This window comes from Falco peregrinus, chromosome 3 (genome assembly GCF_023634155.1).
Source record: "Falco peregrinus isolate bFalPer1 chromosome 3, bFalPer1.pri, whole genome shotgun sequence".
Lineage (NCBI taxonomy): Eukaryota > Metazoa > Chordata > Aves > Falconiformes > Falconidae > Falco > Falco peregrinus.
Window position 1 is genome coordinate 119,125,606 of NC_073723.1, and position 17,688 is coordinate 119,143,293.

At 59.7% G+C, this 17,688-nt stretch overlaps 3 protein-coding genes across 4 annotated transcripts in view; 1 reads left to right on the top strand and 2 right to left on the bottom strand.

The window, feature by feature from the left end:
* The window catches only part of C3H1orf216 (chromosome 3 C1orf216 homolog), a 203,513-nt gene extending 194,418 nt beyond the window's left edge, over window positions 1-9,095 (bottom strand). Inside the window, exon 1 of the mRNA XM_055798327.1 lies at window positions 8,612-9,095. The gene's annotated coding sequence lies outside the window, so the exon portion shown is untranslated. The remainder of the gene's footprint in view (window positions 1-8,611) is intronic.
* On the bottom strand, window positions 2,881-9,246 carry TRAPPC3 (trafficking protein particle complex subunit 3). 2 transcript variants are annotated; one of them, XM_055798328.1, is made up of 6 exons: window positions 9,102-9,206; window positions 7,289-7,336; window positions 6,089-6,186; window positions 5,752-5,851; window positions 5,306-5,488; window positions 2,881-4,618 (listed from the first exon to the last, which is right to left on the bottom strand). In XM_055798328.1, exons 1-6 carry the CDS (start codon window positions 9,141-9,143, stop codon window positions 4,499-4,501), a joined length of 591 nt encoding a protein of 196 aa, XP_055654303.1. In that variant the 5' UTR covers window positions 9,144-9,206; the 3' UTR covers window positions 2,881-4,498. The 2 variants fall into 2 exon arrangements, with proteins under 2 accessions (XP_055654303.1, XP_055654304.1); XM_055798329.1 differs by lacking the exon at window positions 7,289-7,336 and having other exon boundaries at window positions 9,102-9,246.
* A 2,502-nt stretch (window positions 9,247-11,748) lies between these two features.
* Window positions 11,749-15,968, top strand: LOC101914859 (uncharacterized). Its single transcript, XM_055800755.1, has 14 exons — window positions 11,749-12,114; window positions 12,230-12,390; window positions 12,491-12,650; window positions 12,764-12,934; window positions 13,008-13,099; window positions 13,191-13,348; window positions 13,423-13,526; window positions 13,621-13,845; window positions 14,001-14,086; window positions 14,254-14,390; window positions 14,566-14,655; window positions 14,860-15,068; window positions 15,187-15,393; window positions 15,496-15,968. Exons 1-14 carry the CDS (start codon window positions 11,893-11,895, stop codon window positions 15,781-15,783), a joined length of 2,310 nt encoding a protein of 769 aa, XP_055656730.1. The 5' UTR covers window positions 11,749-11,892; the 3' UTR covers window positions 15,784-15,968.
* The last annotated feature ends 1,720 nt before the right edge of the window (window positions 15,969-17,688 follow it).

Here is a 17,688-nt window from a genome sequence, read left to right on the forward strand (position 1 = left end):
TTGCCTGGGCTTCCCAGGTCAGCTGGATGAGCTTCACAGCCAGCCTGGGGGCCCGGGAGGGTTTATAAAAGCATCCGTGTACCCAGACTGTTATCAGGCAGAGAACACAATCATTTGGTACCGAATGGTGCCAAGCGCTGGGAGGTGCTTGGCCAGAGCTGGGAGCCCTGGGGCAGGGATGGATCCATGCCTGGCTGGACCTGACACCCCGAGCATCCTCTCACCTGGCCCCTGTGCTGCCAGCAGCCAACAGTTTTTTAACACACCACCGCAGCGGGTGCTTGGGGCTGCAGGGTTGGAGCACCCTGAGGGGCTGGGACTCAGCATCCCACATGTGTGGGGCTCAAGGGGGCCATTTGTTGAGCTGTGAGCAGATGGTACCAGCCCATCCCTGCCTGCACCTTGGCTGCTCGGGGCCACCAGCACCATGCCAGCCTTGTCGAGGAGCTGCCATCCCTGGTGCACAAGCCCTCATGGGTGAAACATCCTTCACACGGCCCCAGCGAGCGCCCGGCACCCTGGCCAAGCACATCTGGCTGAAAGCTGTGGGAGATGCCCTGGCAATGAGGACACCAGTCCGGAAACACTTCCCTCCCGGAGAGATTCCCCAGTCCCATCCAGGCTCCTCTCCTGGCACCATCCCTGCCCCTTCGGCAGGCGCCAGGCTGTGGGCCTGCAAATGGATGGTGCCCAGGGCTGTTGCCCACCCTGGTTTATGTGGCAGGAGCGGGGCTGGGAGCTCCCCTTCCCACCGGCGAGGGGTGAAGGGACTGCCTGGCTCCAGGCTGGCGTGAGGGTGGGATGAGGATGCTGTTAGTACGATGCGGTGTGGAGTGTGGCTGGGCTTGTCACCAGCTCCGCCACCCTGTACTGTGTGGTCAGAGCAGGGCAGCACCGAACAGCCTGCGCCGGCTGCCTGCAGCAAAGCAGGCAACAAATCCCAGCTGAGCTGGGGGTGGCAGCCAGGTTGTCCCCACGCTGCAGGGGTGAACTGGTCTAAATCCTCGAGTTAGACCCTAGTAAGTCATGCACGGGACTTCAGCTCCCACCAGTGCGCACCATCGGGACACCAGCCAAACTCTTGCTTTGCCCGTGGATGGAAACTGTGCTGGAGGAGGGCAAGGGCTGGAAAAGCTCCTTCCACCCTTCCGTAGGCACTGTCACCACTAAAGCCCCTGCAAGTGGTGCTCTGGGAGCCTGGGATGTGGTGCTGGGACTAGGACCTGGGGGCTGGGCGATGCAGAGCCCACCTGCTGCCACCACAGGGTGGCCGGTCAGGCTGGCCGGGTCCCCAGCATGGGCTGGCAGGGGCCGGGCACGGCGGGGGACTTGCCCTGTGCACCAGCCTCCTGCAGCATCACCCTCCAGCAGCTCTCCTGCCCTGTGTCCTGCACCCCCCCGCCTTGACTTGTCGCTATTGTCATCTCTAATATCACACAGAGATGGGAAAGGCTGAAAGTTGCCTCTTTTCCTGCCAGGTTAAATCGTTCACCAGGAATGTCTATTATTCCCACAAGTCAACTTTCCCCTTCGCGGTATGTGTCCAGGGGTCAGGCCTGGCACTACATGAAAGCGAAGGGTATTCAATAACCTAGAGCCGTGGAAAGGCTTTAGTCCAACTCCAACCATGTTCAGGCTTTTATTGATGCAGCATGCCTTTCCCCATTTGTTTCCTATAAACAGCACATGGTAATATTTAGTAGGTTTCAAACAGCGCTTTTTGCATATTCTCCCTTGTCTACAATGAGCTACTTGGTAGTAGACAGTTTTAATTTACTTAATGCAATTTTTGCTTTTTGTTCTTCCAGAGGGTCTGGGCTGGTTTTGACCCAGTCCCCCCAGCAAATTACTGCACAACTCTAATTCCCGGGGGGCTGGCAGTGGGAGCTGGGGACCCCCTCCCCGCAAGGGTAAGCGCGTTCTCTTGCTTGCTGAAGGAGTGAAAAGGACGCAGCGTGAGCTTGCTGTTGCAAAATAACCCCCTTTTAGCTGCGATGTCAGCAAGGACACGGGGCTTCCTTCCCACCAGAGCCTCCGGGACACTGTCCCGGGGGGCAGCCGCTGCCTCTGGAGCTGGGTGCGTGTCGGGGCTGTTTGGGGCCATCCTGGCTGGCCAGGCTTGGCTCCCGCTGCTGCCCAGGCAGGCGACACGTGATGTTCGCAGCTCCAGCCAAAGAGAAAAAGCCACTTTACTGCAAAAGCTGCCACTTCCCCATCCCCGGGGCTGGCAGCAGCCAGGGCACAGCTCTGGGTGTTCACTGGCCGGCGCTGAGCAAGGCTGCAGGGTGCCCCCCCGGAGCAGGGGGTGCCTGCTGGCACGCTGCCGGGCAGCTCCCTCGCACCACAGGCTCCTGGGGAGCATTTGCACCATTTATACAAGCAAGGGAGCCATGAATTCCTGCTCCTGGAGAGCCAGCAGTTGCCACTCCTCGCCTGCACGCTACCAACGGCAGCCGTGGAGCAGCCCCCATGGGGAGGGGGCACGGATTCCTCCCAAGGTGATTTTTTTTGCCGCTATGAATGGCCACAGATAACATGTATCAGCTCCCTCCGCAGCGGTAGCAAGTCACTGCTAATGTACACGCACGGGGTATTCACGGAGCAGAAAAAAAGCCAGTCCTCAAACAAACATTGACTGTCTGGTTTCCCAGCGCTGCCCATCAGCCCCCGAATCCCACCCCCAGCCATGGTCCCTCCGTGTGCTGAATATTGGGCAGGTTTCCTTCTGGCGGCAGCTTTCACGTGCCAGCAGCCAGACATTCTTGGTGTGGTGCTGCCGTCACCCTGCCAGCCCCGGGCAGGGCGGTGAGCTCATGCCGCTCAGCCGCTGTGCCGCACCAGCACCCAGGTCACCGAAAAATAAAGCCAGAGCAAACAGTCGACACTGGGATTCTTTTAATGCAATTGCTTTTAAAATGCAGCCTGAAAATGACTTCAAATGGTTGACAATGAGAAACAACGATCTTTCTGATCTCTGCCATGTGACCGTGCGGCACCTCTGCCTCCAAAACCCACTGGCCACTGCTGTTCCGTGATGTCATTCTCCAACTGCTTTGACAGCGACTCACTGCCACTTCACAGGACACACGTCACACGGGGCATCCAGTGCCTCCCACTAAAGTGGCTCATTTGGGCAAAAGAAGGGATGGCGTGACTCACCCAGCATCCAGACGACCCAACATTCATCTGGAGAACCTGAACGGCCGGCAGCACAAGCAGCAGTGTTCTCTTCCTCACCTTACACTCAGGCATAAACCTGCAAAGGTATTTGAGCCACCAGCTCCTGTGGAAGTGAGTAAGGGCTACCGACTTTAAGCTCCTAATTACCTCTGTGGATCTGTGCCTTCATGCTATGTAAAGTGGTTTGAGAACCGCATGTCTGCCTGCCTTTTCTGGCTGAATGGGATGGCAGAGGAAGTTGATTTTCCAATTATCTGGCTTTTTGAGATATAATGCTACTTTGTGTATTTATTTTACAGAGCCTGCCAATTCAAGGAACAGGGGAAATTCTGTTGTAGCCTAAACATCTGTGAGAATATACCCCAGCACCACCTCCACGCTGTGCAGTGTTTATACGCCGTAACAGGAGAACAGACTCGACTTGCTGAAGTGCGTTTAATCCCTCCCAGTCATCAGTCTGAGTTTTAGTTTTTGTTCTGTGGACCTGCCACGCGGCCCCTGCACTGTACACACTGTCAAACATCAATGGTACTTCAGGCACTCCTTCCTTTTCTCCATTTACCATGTCTACTGCTGCTCCATGGCAATTTAATGGCCCTCCCAAGAGGGGAGTCATGAAGCTGCTGCGGGGGAAGAGAAACTACAGAAGAGCCCAGGCCACAAGGACCTCGTGAATCTGCCAGTGCTGGGTGACGCCACCGCTCTCTGACAAGAGGAGCCTCCCCAACCTGGTGCCAGCACTCACATGGCTCTCCCAAATCACCTCCTTGTATCAAGCTTGCATTTTACTAGTAACTTCAGAATCAAACGCAGGAAGCCAGTGTGGTCTACAGAAATACTATGTGCTCATCTCTGAATTTTAAACACCTCTTTTTAAGGACAGCATTCAACAGTAAATGAGTGGACTCTCACAGCTTGGTCTTCAATTCTGGTAATAAAACATAGATTCGGGTTTGAACAGACTGGAGCTCTTCTAGGGTTTGAGCAGTAGTTCTCACACAACAAAACGTCACAATTAGAAACTGAGCATAGAAAGAGTCCCCAGGGGAATACGAAAAAGACGTCACCTTATGAAAAAGCTTCAGAATGAACCTGTGAAATAAACAGCAACCAGATAATCGTCTTCTACAGAAGATGAAGTAGCAGTAGAAGAATATAATAATATCTTAAACAGTCAGTGAGTCTGTCTGAATGTACAGGGGCACTAGATCCCTACAGATCTGTGATGAAAGCGCTATATCCCTACAGATCTGTGACGAAAGCTAATAGCCAAAACCAGCTGGTCCCCTCCAGTCCCAAAGGGAGACTGCTTTGCAATTCACTCTTCACCAGCTGGAAGATTGTCTTCAATCCGCCTGATGAACTTCATTCTTATTTCTGTGACGCTGTCACCCTTCAGTGTGTCCTGGACGAATTTTACATCTACGGCCATCTGAACCTAGGCGGTGGAAGAGGAAAAAGAGCTGTTATCTCCCTTACAGCAGCAGCTTCTCTAGGAACCGTCTGACCGTGAAGCACCAGCTTAAGGACTCTAAGGGCATGACATGCAATGCAGAGCTCTACGGAAGCACTCATTATTTTTCAAGATCACATCCTCCTTGTACACTGCAGCCTACACGGTGGACTGTGGGCACCTTACCTCGGCAAACATACCTCCTACAGCACAACTGGGACTCCCTGCAGAGATCAGAGCCTGATGAACCCCATCACTCAGGGCTACACGACCTGCTGCTCCATGTATGCTCCTCAAAAATTTCAGCTAAGCAAAATAATCAAGCCTCAATACAGACTCCTAAATTTGAGACATAGCTGTTTGCTTGTTCCAGCCAATTCCCAACTAGGGCTCAAAGCAGATACAAAGAGAGGATTTTGAAGCTTCATGAAAATTCAAGGAGATACTAGTGCCCACACTTGGGTCATAAGATGAAGGGGCTTGGGCAGCACCCCTGGGACTCACAGCTGCCATAGGCAATGGCAGCCGAGTGCTCCTGTAGCTCTGCTCTTCTCCCGGGAATGAATTTCAGATTCAAAGCAATCAAAGAAGTCATGAACACAGACTAAACATTAAAGTATCTGCTGATACCTCGGATATATCTCTCTCTCTAGAACAGAGATGTTGGCTCACCATTTCCAGAGCTCCTCGCAGCACTCCACACAACAAGTTGGAATAGATGAGAGATGAGTGGTTGTCGGGGAGCTCAACAAAGTCCACCAAGGGATTATTTTCCAAGATCAGGGAGAACTCGTCACCTCCAGGACTCCAGTTGGTGATGCTTGGAGTGATGCCCAGGTACATTTTAAATGCTATCTGTTATGTCAAAGAGATTGTGAACAAGAACGTATCCCATGAAGCAACAGCACAGCTCTGATCTTTGTAAAATTACTAAAGGGTTTTGAAAACACTCCTTTCTCCCAGTTCCCACCAGTCAGCAGTACCCAGGGATCTAATTCTCTCTTTTTCCTCCCCAAAATCTCAGTCAAACTCTCAAAACAGTCCTGCAAGCTGCAAATACTCTATCCTCATAGGCAAAACCATGACAAAACCTGACAAAGCTGTGCTTTCACAATTACCTTTGCAATAACATCCGCGGTTTCACGGAAATCATGGCATCTTCCGACATTGGACCGGGCCAGAAAGTCCTCTATTAGCCGAACACCTATGTTGTAACCCCTGTGAACAGACCAAAGAGGAGCAGCTACAGAGTGGGAAGAGGATAGCTTTAGAAAGACAACCAACATTTATAAAAGGACCATTGGAGGGAAAAAAAATATCTGAGAAATACCAGTAAAACAAAATACATAAAATATAAAATTCAGTCTGCCAGGCTTTTATTCACAAAGCAACACATAGAGGTGCCTCCTGTGAACCTGAACTCCTACAAGGCTCTGCTGCAGCAGATTCACTTACATTTTGTCAAGCTGCTTGTTGACATCCTCATCATTCTCATAGTCCTTGCACAGCTGGGTGACCAGTGCACCATACGTCAGTGTGAAGAGCTCCGAGTTCTAGACAGAGGCAAAAGGGATTTAAACACAAGTCAAAAAGAAAACTGACATAGCACTGCTGCATCTGTGTCCAGCGCTGCTTCCGTTGGCCCGGAGAGGGGGAAGAGAAACCTGCTGTCTCCAAAGAATTTGCTGCTTAATATGGAGAGATCCCAGTTCATATTTTGGCAAGACAACTTCAGTCTCCTTGGAAAGAGAAATCCTCTTTGACTAAGAATGACTGAGCACTTTCTTTCTCTCCCTCTCTCCACACACACACAGAGCATTTCCCACTAAGGTGTCCTGAATCTGACCTGAAGAGGCAAGCCAGGAGGCTGATGACATTCTTAGTAAGTTTTGTCAGCTGCCACTTAGCATCCTTCTGCTTTAACAAGCACATCCCCGGATAACTGGAACGACACCTCCAGGTCATCTGATGTGCTACCAACCACCTCCTGAGTGGCTAAAAGCGCAGTTACCAGGGACCTTAATCTGTTTCAACCACTGACTTAGAGGTGAAAACTTATTTGTGTTTCATAAAGGCGCTGCAAACGGGCAACACTCATTAGGCTCCATTTCTGGTCCTTTCAACAGGACAAAAAGTGCTCACCCATTCACAGACTTATATTCTGCTACCAAGAAAAAACAAGATTCATCTGGTCCCTGGAAAGTTATCCAGGCACATAATTCGCTTCATACATTAAAATCAGTTCCTCAGACCCAGAGGAGGAACAGCGAGGACGACTTCAGGTCAGCTCAGCAGATCTGTGTTCCGCATATCCGCTTGCTGTGCCTGGTTAGGATCAAAGTTACGTGGGCTTTCTTCGCACAGTTGTGGGATTTGCAGGAAACGCCAAGGGAAGAGATCTCATCTCCCAGCCACCATCCTCAACCTGAAGCCACTATGGCAAAGCGCATTTTTTTGGCACCCATTAAGCCAGATCAGTGATTAACAAGGTCCTTAAAGGCTGCATAAGAAAAAGCTACAATAGGCTTTAGCTTTTCACAGAACCTGAAGGAAGTGTTTTCAGGAACAAATAAAGCATGATAATTAATTTCTGCTTTCAGTTTTAGCATTCAGAAACATTACAGTCTAATCTCAGATTAAAAGCCTATCACCTACCATGAGATGCATAGATGCAGAAGGTGAAATGAATGGCAAATACCAATACTACAGAATGAAAGCAGCAGGCAGGCAGAAAGGAAGGGAAAAGAGACAACATCAGAGTTAAGTGACAACACTGAACGCACTTCATTCTGAACAAGTTTACAGAAAGACAAACACAAGAAGGAATCGATCCAATATTCAACAAAGAGAAACTGGGTTGGTTAGAAGACACAGGGAATTCCACCTTGTCATTGTAATTCACAGGTCAACAGCAATTAGCTACCAAAAGGCTTTAAAGCACCTGAAAAGAACCAGTCAGGCTCCTTGGTACTTTTGCTTCATTTTCGATCTAAAGAACTGACACATTTTTTGGGTTTTTTACTTACAATTCTGCTTTCATCCTGGAAAGCTAAAGGTTGCACAAGTTCACATCACTCAAGAGTGAACAACAAGGTGGAAGTCTCCTTTAGCTCAACTGGCAGTCAGACACTTGGCAGAGAATTTAACAAACATGCAGAAAAGGTTATGCTATTTTTAAGGATTTCAGTCATTTTAGTAAAGACAGGGCTTGGCAGCTGGAGAGAGTAGGGGGTGAATGGATGGAGGGAATCCAGCTGTTACCAGTCCAAGATGCTGTCATTTACTGTGTAAAGCCATGAAGTCATCACCTACAGTTATCAGCCCCAAAGTGAGCAAATCCAGTGTTGGCCGTAGTCATTGCCTGCGACGCTGCTATTCAGGTAACTTTTAAACTGTTACAAAAAGGCAAACTTTCACATCTGTAAACAAACTCTTCATTTTTGGTCCATCTAATGGAATTAGAGTGCCCAAGACTTTTTCCATTATTATATTTTTTTGTATTGCAGACTAGCGTATAGTCTCAGCATTACAGAACCATTCTGCGGCTGCAAAAATCAGGCTCCTAATGACATAACATTAATTCCTTAAATAAAAAGCACTGTGTTTAAGGAGTTGAATCCCTAGAAAAGAATCCCTCGTGGTGCGGACAGGAAGGGAGCAGAAAGGAGCAGGCAGCTGCCTGGCCTCCGCTGAGCCTGAACCAGCCTGTCACGGTGGCCAAGGAGGGAAAAAAAACGTATTTTATTTTTTGTTACTTGCTTTCAAATACTGACATTGCACCAAAATGATTTCGTTTGGTCTGGTCCGACCCAGCATCAGACTTCAGCTCCGCAGCTTTGCTCTCCACCTCTCCCCTCAGCTCAGCTGGACTGGTGACACGGGAGTGATAGGAGAAAAGAGACGGAGAAAAGGCTGTGCGTTTCGCCTGTAGCATTTCCACAAGAAGTGTCCCGCTGCTGCCTGATCCCTGATCCCGACCCCCGGCAGCCCGGCCCCGCCGCACCGGGCACTCGGCGCCCTGCGGAGCGGGTGACGGGAGCTCCAGTTGGGAAGCGCTGCCGCTCCCGGACGCTTCGTGCCGAGCCCGCTCGGGGGCTGTGGCGGCTCCGAGCTCCCGCGGAGCGGCTGGCGCAGCACCTCCGCCCCGCTCGGCACCGCGGGCGGCCGCCTGGGGGCTGGGGTCGGGCGGGAGGGGGCAGCCGGTGCCGCCCCGCCGGTACGGCCCGGGGAGGGGCGGGTCCCGCCGAGCACACCCCGGCAGCCCGGGCGCGCAGCGCGGCCCAGCGGCGGGCGGGAGGGCTGGGCCCTGCCGCGGGCCTCCCCCTGACAGCCAGGCCGGCTCCCCGCCTCCTCCGGCACCCCCCGCCCCGGGCCCACACCCCGCCGCCAGGCCTATCCCCGCGGGCGGGCGGCGCAGGGGCCCACCGGGGCCCGCCCGGCCCCTCAGGCACCGCCTCCCCGCCGTTACCATTTTCTTGCTCTCGGTGCTGCGGCCGGCCTGGCGCGACATCCTGCCCGGCCCGCTGCGTCCCCGGCCCGGCCCGGCCTGGCCCGGCCGCCTCCCGTCCCGGCCCGCCCCGCGCCGTGTCGCGGGGCACGCCGGGACTCGCAGGCCCCGCCGCGCCCGCCCCCGCGAACTACGATCCCCAGAGTGCAACGCGGGCGAGCTACGCGCATGCGCCTGCCGTGGCGGCTGAGGCGGTGCGGCCTTCCTGTCATGTGACGCGGCGCCTACAAATCCCGGCGGGCCCTGCGAGGGGGGCGGGGGTTTGCCGCGCCGCTGGGGGGCGCCTGCGCCCGGGTTTGGGCCTTGTCCGGGCCGGGAGCCCTGCCTGGACTGTAGCCCTGCCTGGCCGGTGAGAGCCAGGGGGGTGGTGTTGGCGGTGCTCCTGCATCCTGTGACCAGTCCCAAGTGAAGGCAATACAGCAGTCTGCCCTCCAGCTGGGCCCACCGGTGCCTGGTGGCTTCTGTTTAGGCCCCTGTAGCTCTGGTGAACGTTTTTACTGGAGGAATAACTCTTCACAGAACGGTGCATTGCCAGGGCAAGGGCCTGTCCATGGGAGTGGTTCCCTTCCCTGGCACGCCTGGGCCGGCAGGTCCTGCTTTTGCTTTGGTCCCACATTGCTCCTGGCCCTGCCCAGCTGCTGGCCCCAATGTCTTGGCAGAAGCTGGTTCCTGCGGCAAGGGCAGCCAGCATGCCCCAGGGTGGATGCAGAGAGCCCTGGGCCAGCATGGAGCCTCAGGCTGCAGCTCCGTGTGGGAGTGCTCAGCACAGGGCTTCCATGCCTAATGCGGCAAGAAATACACCCAGCTGTGCAGAAATGTGGCAGGGGACAGGGGTGTTGCAGAAATCTGCCTGGCTTGGGGCTCTGAGCAATTGCAGTAAATAGTTACGGGAACAGCTGAGTTCCCCTGAGCCTCCTTGGCCAATGCGGCTGCCCAAGCACTGGCCTCTGCTCCCAGACAGACACTGCCTGGTGGTTATTTGTTTATTTGGGTATGTGTCTATTCTAGCCACGTCCCTGAGCAAGTGCTGGTTGCTGACTCTTGCTCAAGGGTGGCTCCAGCTGGGGCAGTGCAATGGTGGCTGTGTGCTGGGTGGGAGGATGTCCTCTGGAAGTGGAGGAAGCTGGTAGCAGGACCCCCCCACCCCCCGCCCCGGCTGCTTAGGAATCCAGCAGCTGGGTGATTGCTTGCTGTCAGCACCAAGCAGCAGTGCTGGGAGCGTGGGGGCTGGCCGGGCTCTCACCAGCTGCGGCCAACCTGCTGGCATTGCCTTACATGGCTACGTCCCTGCAACAGCGCAGCCTGTACTCACTCGGCTGCTGGCGGGCTGCAAGCCCCTAGGCCTGATACCAGCTCCTGGCATGGTCAATCCAAGCTGGCGAACTGCCAGCGTCACCTCCATCCCTGGCAGGAGCAGGACACAGTGCCGGCAAGATAATGAGGTGGCCTGCAAGCACCAGCTCCCCTCCTGCTCCCAGTCCCATCCCAGCACTGGCGGGCAAATGGCCATCTCGATGCACATGTTGCCCCCTGTGCATCTCCCAGCCCGAGAGCTATGGCCAGGGGAGGGCAAAGGTGGGGACAGTGGAGACGCCACAGCACACAGGGCACAGCGCCACGTTTGCCACACTGGAGGTGGGTGTGAGCTCCCCGATCCCGGTGGCCACCAGGGTCATCCACGTGGAGGTGCAGGTCTCCGTTTGGGCTGCCTGGTGCCAAGCCCGTCCCTGGCTGTCACTGTGCCACTTGTCTCACAGGAGCGGCTGTGTGAGAAAGCCACGGAGCGCATGTTGTGGTGTGCCCAGGGGCTGCATGTGCTGCTTCGGGTCATGCCGTGCTGGCCTTTGCCGGCTGGGGAGTCACCTGGCCAGGCCTCAGGACACGTGCCAGGTCTGGTCCCAGCCTTGCCAGCATGCTCATGCCGCACCCACCACCCAGCCTCACATCGTGTCCCCGGGCTGCAAGCGTGGGACTTGGGCAGCACAGCCAGGAGGACCAGCAGCCTCGGCCGCCAGCACTGGGAGCGTGACCACGGCTTCCATGGCTGTCCCTGTGAGCTGGTGGCCACTGCAGGTACCGTGTCCCTGGCCACCAGGTGGGTCCCTGGCAGCGTCCCACTGTGCCAAGCTGGCCAGGCAGCAGGGAGCATGCATGGGACCCATGCTGGCGCCAGGCTCCGTGGCCCTTGTTAAAACACAAAACGAAGGCCTTCCTCTCGTCACCCCGGGCCCCAGCTCCAGGACAGGAGCAGTGACTGGGCCCCCTCTACGCCCCAGCCCCAAGCAGAGGCTTGAGCCCCGCCGCAGGCAGCCCCACTGCAGCAGGGGCCACCGCGGGAGCTGGTTTGGCGGCACCGGGCAGCTCTGCCGGTTCCCTCGCAGCTGTTCCCGTGCCCAGAGGTGTCGGGGCTGGTGGGAACCGCCACACCGCGACCGGCCGCCGCTGCGGAGCCAGGGCCCGGCCAGGACCCGCCGCCCCCGATGCAGACCCCGGCGCACGGCCCCCAGCGCCGGCTCTGGCTGCTCGTTCTCCCGGTGCCTCCCGGGGCAGGGGGAAGCGCGGCCCCGGCCCGCCCCGCCCCGCCGCGCCCATCGCCCGTGGCCTCGGAGTGCCGGGCCGCGCTCGCCGAGGGAAGCGGGGCCGTGCCGTGCCGTGCCGTGCTGCTCGGTCCCGAGCCGTGCCGTGCCCCGCCGTGCCGCGCGGTGCCGTGCTGTGCCGTGCAGCTCGGTGCCGCGCCGTGCCGCGCCGTGCCATGCCGCGCCGACCCGCGCCCCCGGCCCGAGGAGCGGCCGCGCCGGGGCTCCGGGCCGCCGCCGTGCTGCTGTGCGCGGCGCTGAGCACCGGGCCGGGCCGGGCCGAGCCCTCCCCCTTCCCCTCCCCCACCCCGTTCCCCTTCCAGGACCCGGCGCTGCCCTGGCACCGACGCCTCGACGACCTGCTGGGCCGGCTGAGCCCCGCCGAGCTGGTGCTGCAGGTGAGAACAAGGCGGGGCCAGCCCCGGAACCCCCCCGGACACCCCCTGGGACACCCTCGGGATACCCCCGGGACCTCCTGACACCCCCCCCGTGCTCAGCACCGCCTGCCTGCAGGTGGCAAGGGGGGGTGCGATGGGGAATGGCCCCGCGCCCCCCATCCCACGGCTGGGCATCGCACCCTACAACTGGAACACGGAGTGTCTGCGGGGCGACGCCGAGGCACCCGGCTGGGCCACAGCTTTCCCCCAGGCGCTGGGGCTCGCCGCCGCCTTCAGGTACCAGCACCAGGGCACCCAGCAATCCAGCCGGGATGGGGCGCCCGGGGATGTGGGACATGACCCGCCACCCCCCAACACCCCCGTGCTCTCCCCACAGCCCTGAGCTCATCTACCGCGTGGCCAACGCCACTGCCACTGAGGTGAGAGCCAAGCACAATGTCTTTGCTGCCACTGGCCGCTACGGTGACCACACAGGGCTCAGCTGCTTCAGCCCCGTCCTGAACATCATGAGGCACCCGCTGTGGGGCAGGAACCAGGTGCCAGCACGGAGGGGTGACCCCAGGCTGGGATCAGGCCACACAGGATCGTGGCTGACCGGTCCGCGGGGTCGCTGCGGGTCCCAGCAGTGACCCACTTGTCCCTTGGCCAGGAGACCTACGGGGAGGACCCGTTCCTGAGCGGGGAGCTGGCCCGCAGCTTTGTGCAGGGGCTGCAGGGCCAGCACCCCCGCTACATCAAGGCCAGTGCCGGCTGCAAGCACTTCAGCGTGCACGGTGGCCCTGAGAACATCCCCGTCTCCAGGCTCAGCTTCGATGCCAAGGTGAGCGCAGCGGGGCCAGGGGCCAGCTGGCAGCCCCCCAGGCACTGACCCCTCTCTCCCATGGCGCTTGCAGGTGCTGGAGCGGGACTGGCGCACCACCTTCCTGCCCCAGTTCCAGGCGTGCGTGCGTGCTGGCTCCTACAGCTTCATGTGCAGCTACAACAGGTACCGAGCGCGGTGGGGGCTGCACGGCCTGGGCTGCCTGCAGGGTGGCCGGTGCTCAGCTGTCCAGGCTGCCCCATCCCCTCTCCGACAGGATCAATGGCATTCCCGCCTGCGCCAACAAGAAGCTGCTGACAGATATCCTACGTGGCGAGTGGGGGTTCGAGGGCTACGTGGTGAGCGACGAGGGGGCCCTGGAGCTCATCATGCTGGGGCACCACTACACGCGCACCTTCCTGGAGACGGCAGTCGGTGAGCTTGTGGGAGGGGTGTGGGGTCCCTGGGCATCACGCAGCCATGATGGGCCACTCTCACCGGTATGGCAGCCTCAATGAACGCCGGCTGCAACCTGGAGCTCTCTTACGGCATGAGGAACAACGTCTTCATGCACATCCCCCGGGCTCTGGCCATGGGCAACATCACGCTGCAGGTCAGCCGGAGTGAGCGGGGCTGGGGGTGTGGGCAGGGAGCCAGGGCTGCCCCTGCCAAGCACAGCCAAGGTTTCGGTACTGCGGTCTTTGCAGATGCTGCGTGACCGGGTCCGGCCCCTCTTCTACACACGTATGCGGCTGGGGGAGTTCGACCCCCCAGCCATGAACCCCTACAGCACCCTGGACCTGAGCGTTGTGCAGAGCCCTGAGCACCGCAACCTCTCTCTGGAAGCTGCCATCAAGAGCTTTGTGCTGCTGAAGAACGTGCGGGGGACGCTGCCCTTCCGGGCCCGGGATCTGCCCGGCAAGCGCCTCGCGGTGAGCACCGTGCACGGGGGTGAGCAGGGGGACATGGTGACCCAGAGGCTGCTGGCTCCGTACCCCGGGCACGCAGGTGTCCCCTCCTTTGGAGATGCACAGGCTGCGTGGCACAGGGCTGCCGGAGCCCACCCTCACCCCTCTGCCCTCTGCAGGTGGTGGGTCCCTTCGCCGACAACACCCGGGTGCTGTTCGGGGACTACGCACCGGTGCCGGAGCCACGGTACATCTACACTCCCCGGTGAGACAGCGCGGTGCCGCCGTACATCCCCGGTCCTGGGCACTGCCTGGGGCTGCTGCTGGAGATGCTCAGCCCTTTGCTGGGGGCTGGGGCAAGGGGGGAATTCCCAAGGTGCCCCAACCCTGGGGCACAGCAGCCCCCCTGCCCTCTGCTCTTCCCTGGCGCAGGAGGGGGTTAGAGATGCTGCCGGCCAACGTCAGCTTTGCAGCGGGCTGCCGTGAGCCGCAGTGCCAGCAGTACTCACAGGCAGAGGTGGTGGAGGTGGCAAGGGCAGCCGACATGGTGGTGGTCTGCTTGGGGACAGGTAAGTGGGAGCGAGGAGGGCGCTGGGTGGGCACCGCCTGGGGAAGAGGAGTGCCCCAGTGCTGGGGTGGCACTGGGAGAGGAACGGGTCCCCATCGGCCCCCAGGGTGGTTGATGCCCCATCCGCAGTGCCCCAGGCAGGGTCTTAGGGGCTGTCCCTTGGTGTCCCCATGCAGGGATAGATCTGGAGACAGAGGCAAAGGACCGGAGGGACCTGTCCCTGCCGGGCCACCAGCTGGAGCTGCTGCAGGACATCGTGCAGGCAGGTAGGGGCTCTGCAGGGCTTGGTTCCCACGGGGGCAGCATGCTGGTGCCTGGGGACTGACCTGGGGGTCAGGGCCAGCCCACGGGAGCTGGGGTACAGGGAGGGGTTGCACAACCCCCCCAGGGTGTTCCACATCCACAGGGCACCCCAGAGCCATCCAAGCGGCACCAACGCGGGGCTCTTGGTGACGGCTGTCTCGTTGCAGCTGCCGGGCGCCCTGTCATCCTGCTGCTGTTCAACGCGGGGCCCCTGGACGTGAGCTGGGCGCAGGCGCACGAGGGCGTGGGGGCCATCCTGGCATGCTTCTTCCCCGCGCAGGCCACCGGCCTAGCCATTGCCAGGGTCCTGCTGGGTGAGGCAGGGGCCACCCCGGCCGGCAGGCTGCCGGCCACGTGGCCCGCAGGCATGCACCAGGTAAGGCAAGGGCAGGCAGCAGCACCCATAGCCCTGCCCTGCCTCCATGGCTGGGGGAGCCGTGGGATGCAGGGCTGATGCTTGGCTGTGCTGCCCAGCCCTGCCCTGCATCCCACAGGTGCCACCCATGGAGAACTACACCATGGAGGGGCGGACGTACCGGTACTACGGGCAGGAGGCCCCACTCTACCCCTTCGGGTACGGGCTGTCCTACACCACCTTCCGCTACCAGGACCTGGTGCTGAGTCCCCCAGTGCTGCCCATCTGTGCCAATCTCACTGTGTCTGTGGTGCTGGGGAATGTGGGGCAGCAGGACGGCGAGGAGGTGAGCGCAGCTGCTCCATGGGTATGGATGTGGCTGGGGTCCCACCTGCCAGGGGTGCAGCCGGAGGGTCTCGTTGGCACTGACTCCTGTCCCTCCTGGCAGGTGGTACAGCTGTACCTGCGGTGGGAGCAGTCATCCGTGCCGGTGCCCCGCTGGCAGCTGGTGGCTTTCCGCCGTGTGGCTGTGCTGGCTGGCCGGGAGACCAAGCTGTCCTTCCAAGTGGCGGCCGAGCAGCGTGCCGTCTGGGCACAGGACTGGCGCCTCGAGCCTGGCACCTTCACCCTCTTTGCTGGTGGGCAGCAGCCGGGCCAGCAGATGCGGGTGCCTTCGGAGGTGCTGAGCGCACAGTTCACTGTCACCGGCGCAGCCCGGCCCCTGCGCGGGTGCTAACGGTGGGGGCGGTTGTGGAGCCATGGGGTGCTGGTGGAGGGGAGGGGCACGTGGCCTCCCACGTGCCGTGGGGAGCACAGTTGTCTGCCTTGCAATAAAGTGCTGGGTGCTGCTTTGTGGTGGCTGCATGGGGCCCCCGTCCCATCACCCCAGGCACAGGGCTGGCTGCCTCCCCGCAGCAGGACGGCAGTGCCCTCGCCCTGCCTCGTACTTTCACCCTCCTTCCCGTTCCTGTCCCACCCCGGGGTGCTGCTGCAGCCCCACACCCTGCCCATGCCCCACGCCGGCCGAGGGGCAGCAACCACCTGGACCCTGGTGTGCCCCAGCCGGTGCATGCCTGCGCCTCCCGCTCTATTTATAGCTGCCAGGGCTGCTCCAGCGCATTCCCTGTGCTGGGCGGGCAGGGAACCGGCAGCGCTGCCTTCATCCCCAGCCTGGGGGGCTCAGTGGGCCAGGGGCTGGCCCCTCTCCTGCCCAGGCAGGATCTGTCCCCAGGAGGGTGGCAGCCGTGTGGCCAGCTGGCAGGGCCAGCGCGGCGAGGAACAGGCAGGATGCCGGCAGTGGTATGGGCAGAGATGCAGCCAAGCCCTGCGCTGGCCAGGGGGATGGATCCAGCCCTGCAGCAGCTTGGGTGCTGCGGGGCTGGGGTGGGACGGGGGTCCAGCAGCAATGCTGGTGGGGAGCGCAGGTAGCCAGAGCCAGGCAGGAGCTCCTTGGGACAGCGTTGGAGCGCTGGGATCTCCTTCAGCCCTGTGGCTGGAGGCCAAGGTGGGGCCGTCCGGGAGCACATGGGGCTGCCCAGATCTGACATCATGACATCAGGACACTAATTACAGATGCGGCCTGGGGTAATTACAGAGCGGGTGAGAGCTGCAGCAGGGCAGGGCAGGGCAGGGCTCAGCCCATCACTGGCCCATTTGTCACCTGCACCCACCGGGGATTGTCCTGCAGCAGTGGGGCTTTGTGGCTGGCTGTGATGCTGGCCCCATGGCAAGATGCTCAGGGCTGGCAGCTGCCGCAGCACACTGCCAGCAACAAGCTGGTGCCCCACGCCCCCACTCTGGGGACAGACCCTCGCCCCTACGTTCCTGCTGGGTCACTGCCCCATGCCTAGTGGGGGTCAGCAGGAGTATTTTGAGGGCAGGTGTTCAGATCAGCCCTTGTGGCCCCGAAACTGCCCTGTGCAGAGCAGCAGGGTGGGAGCAGCTTGGGGTGGGGACAATGTCCTGGGGCTGGAGGAGGGAGGTGTGGGGCAGAGGGGTGAGGAGCGGGTGGGATGGGGTGTCCCGTGCGGTACTTTGCCCGGAGATGCTGGCACGGTTTGTTTGCTGTCCTCATTCCTGTTTGCACCCAGTCTCCCGCAGCGTCAGCTCCCGCTGGCAGGGCAGTGGCCAAGCCGTGGCTGTAAATGCCCTTTGATTTTGGGGTGCTTGGCATCCCATCAGCTCCCCGCAGGCAGCGTCAGGGCAAAGTGCTGGGCACACTGTAGGTGCTAGAGGCATGGCCAGGCCCCAGCCCACCGGGTGCAGCCCCCTCCCCAGGCCGGTCCCAGGCTGCGTTGCACTCCACACCGAGGGGCTGAGGAGCACAGGGAGCTCTGGGGCATGCAGCTGCTGGGCGGCATGCTTGTCATGAGCTCATTGAATTTTCCATCTGCACAGGGAGGGCGGCTGTTCCTGGCACTGCGGGAACAGGGTGGCTGGACCCAGGAGCCCCACTGCGGCGGAGCAATCGATTGATGCTCTGCTTGTTGTATAAGCCCATCGACTCAGGCTGGCATGGCAGCAAGGAGCCCTGTGCATCACTACCCGCACTGGGAGCACTGGCAGAGCACAGCTGCAGGCCCTGTACACCTGCAGTTGCCCCTTCCTCACTGTGCCCCTGCTCCAGGCTGGCCCCACGGTT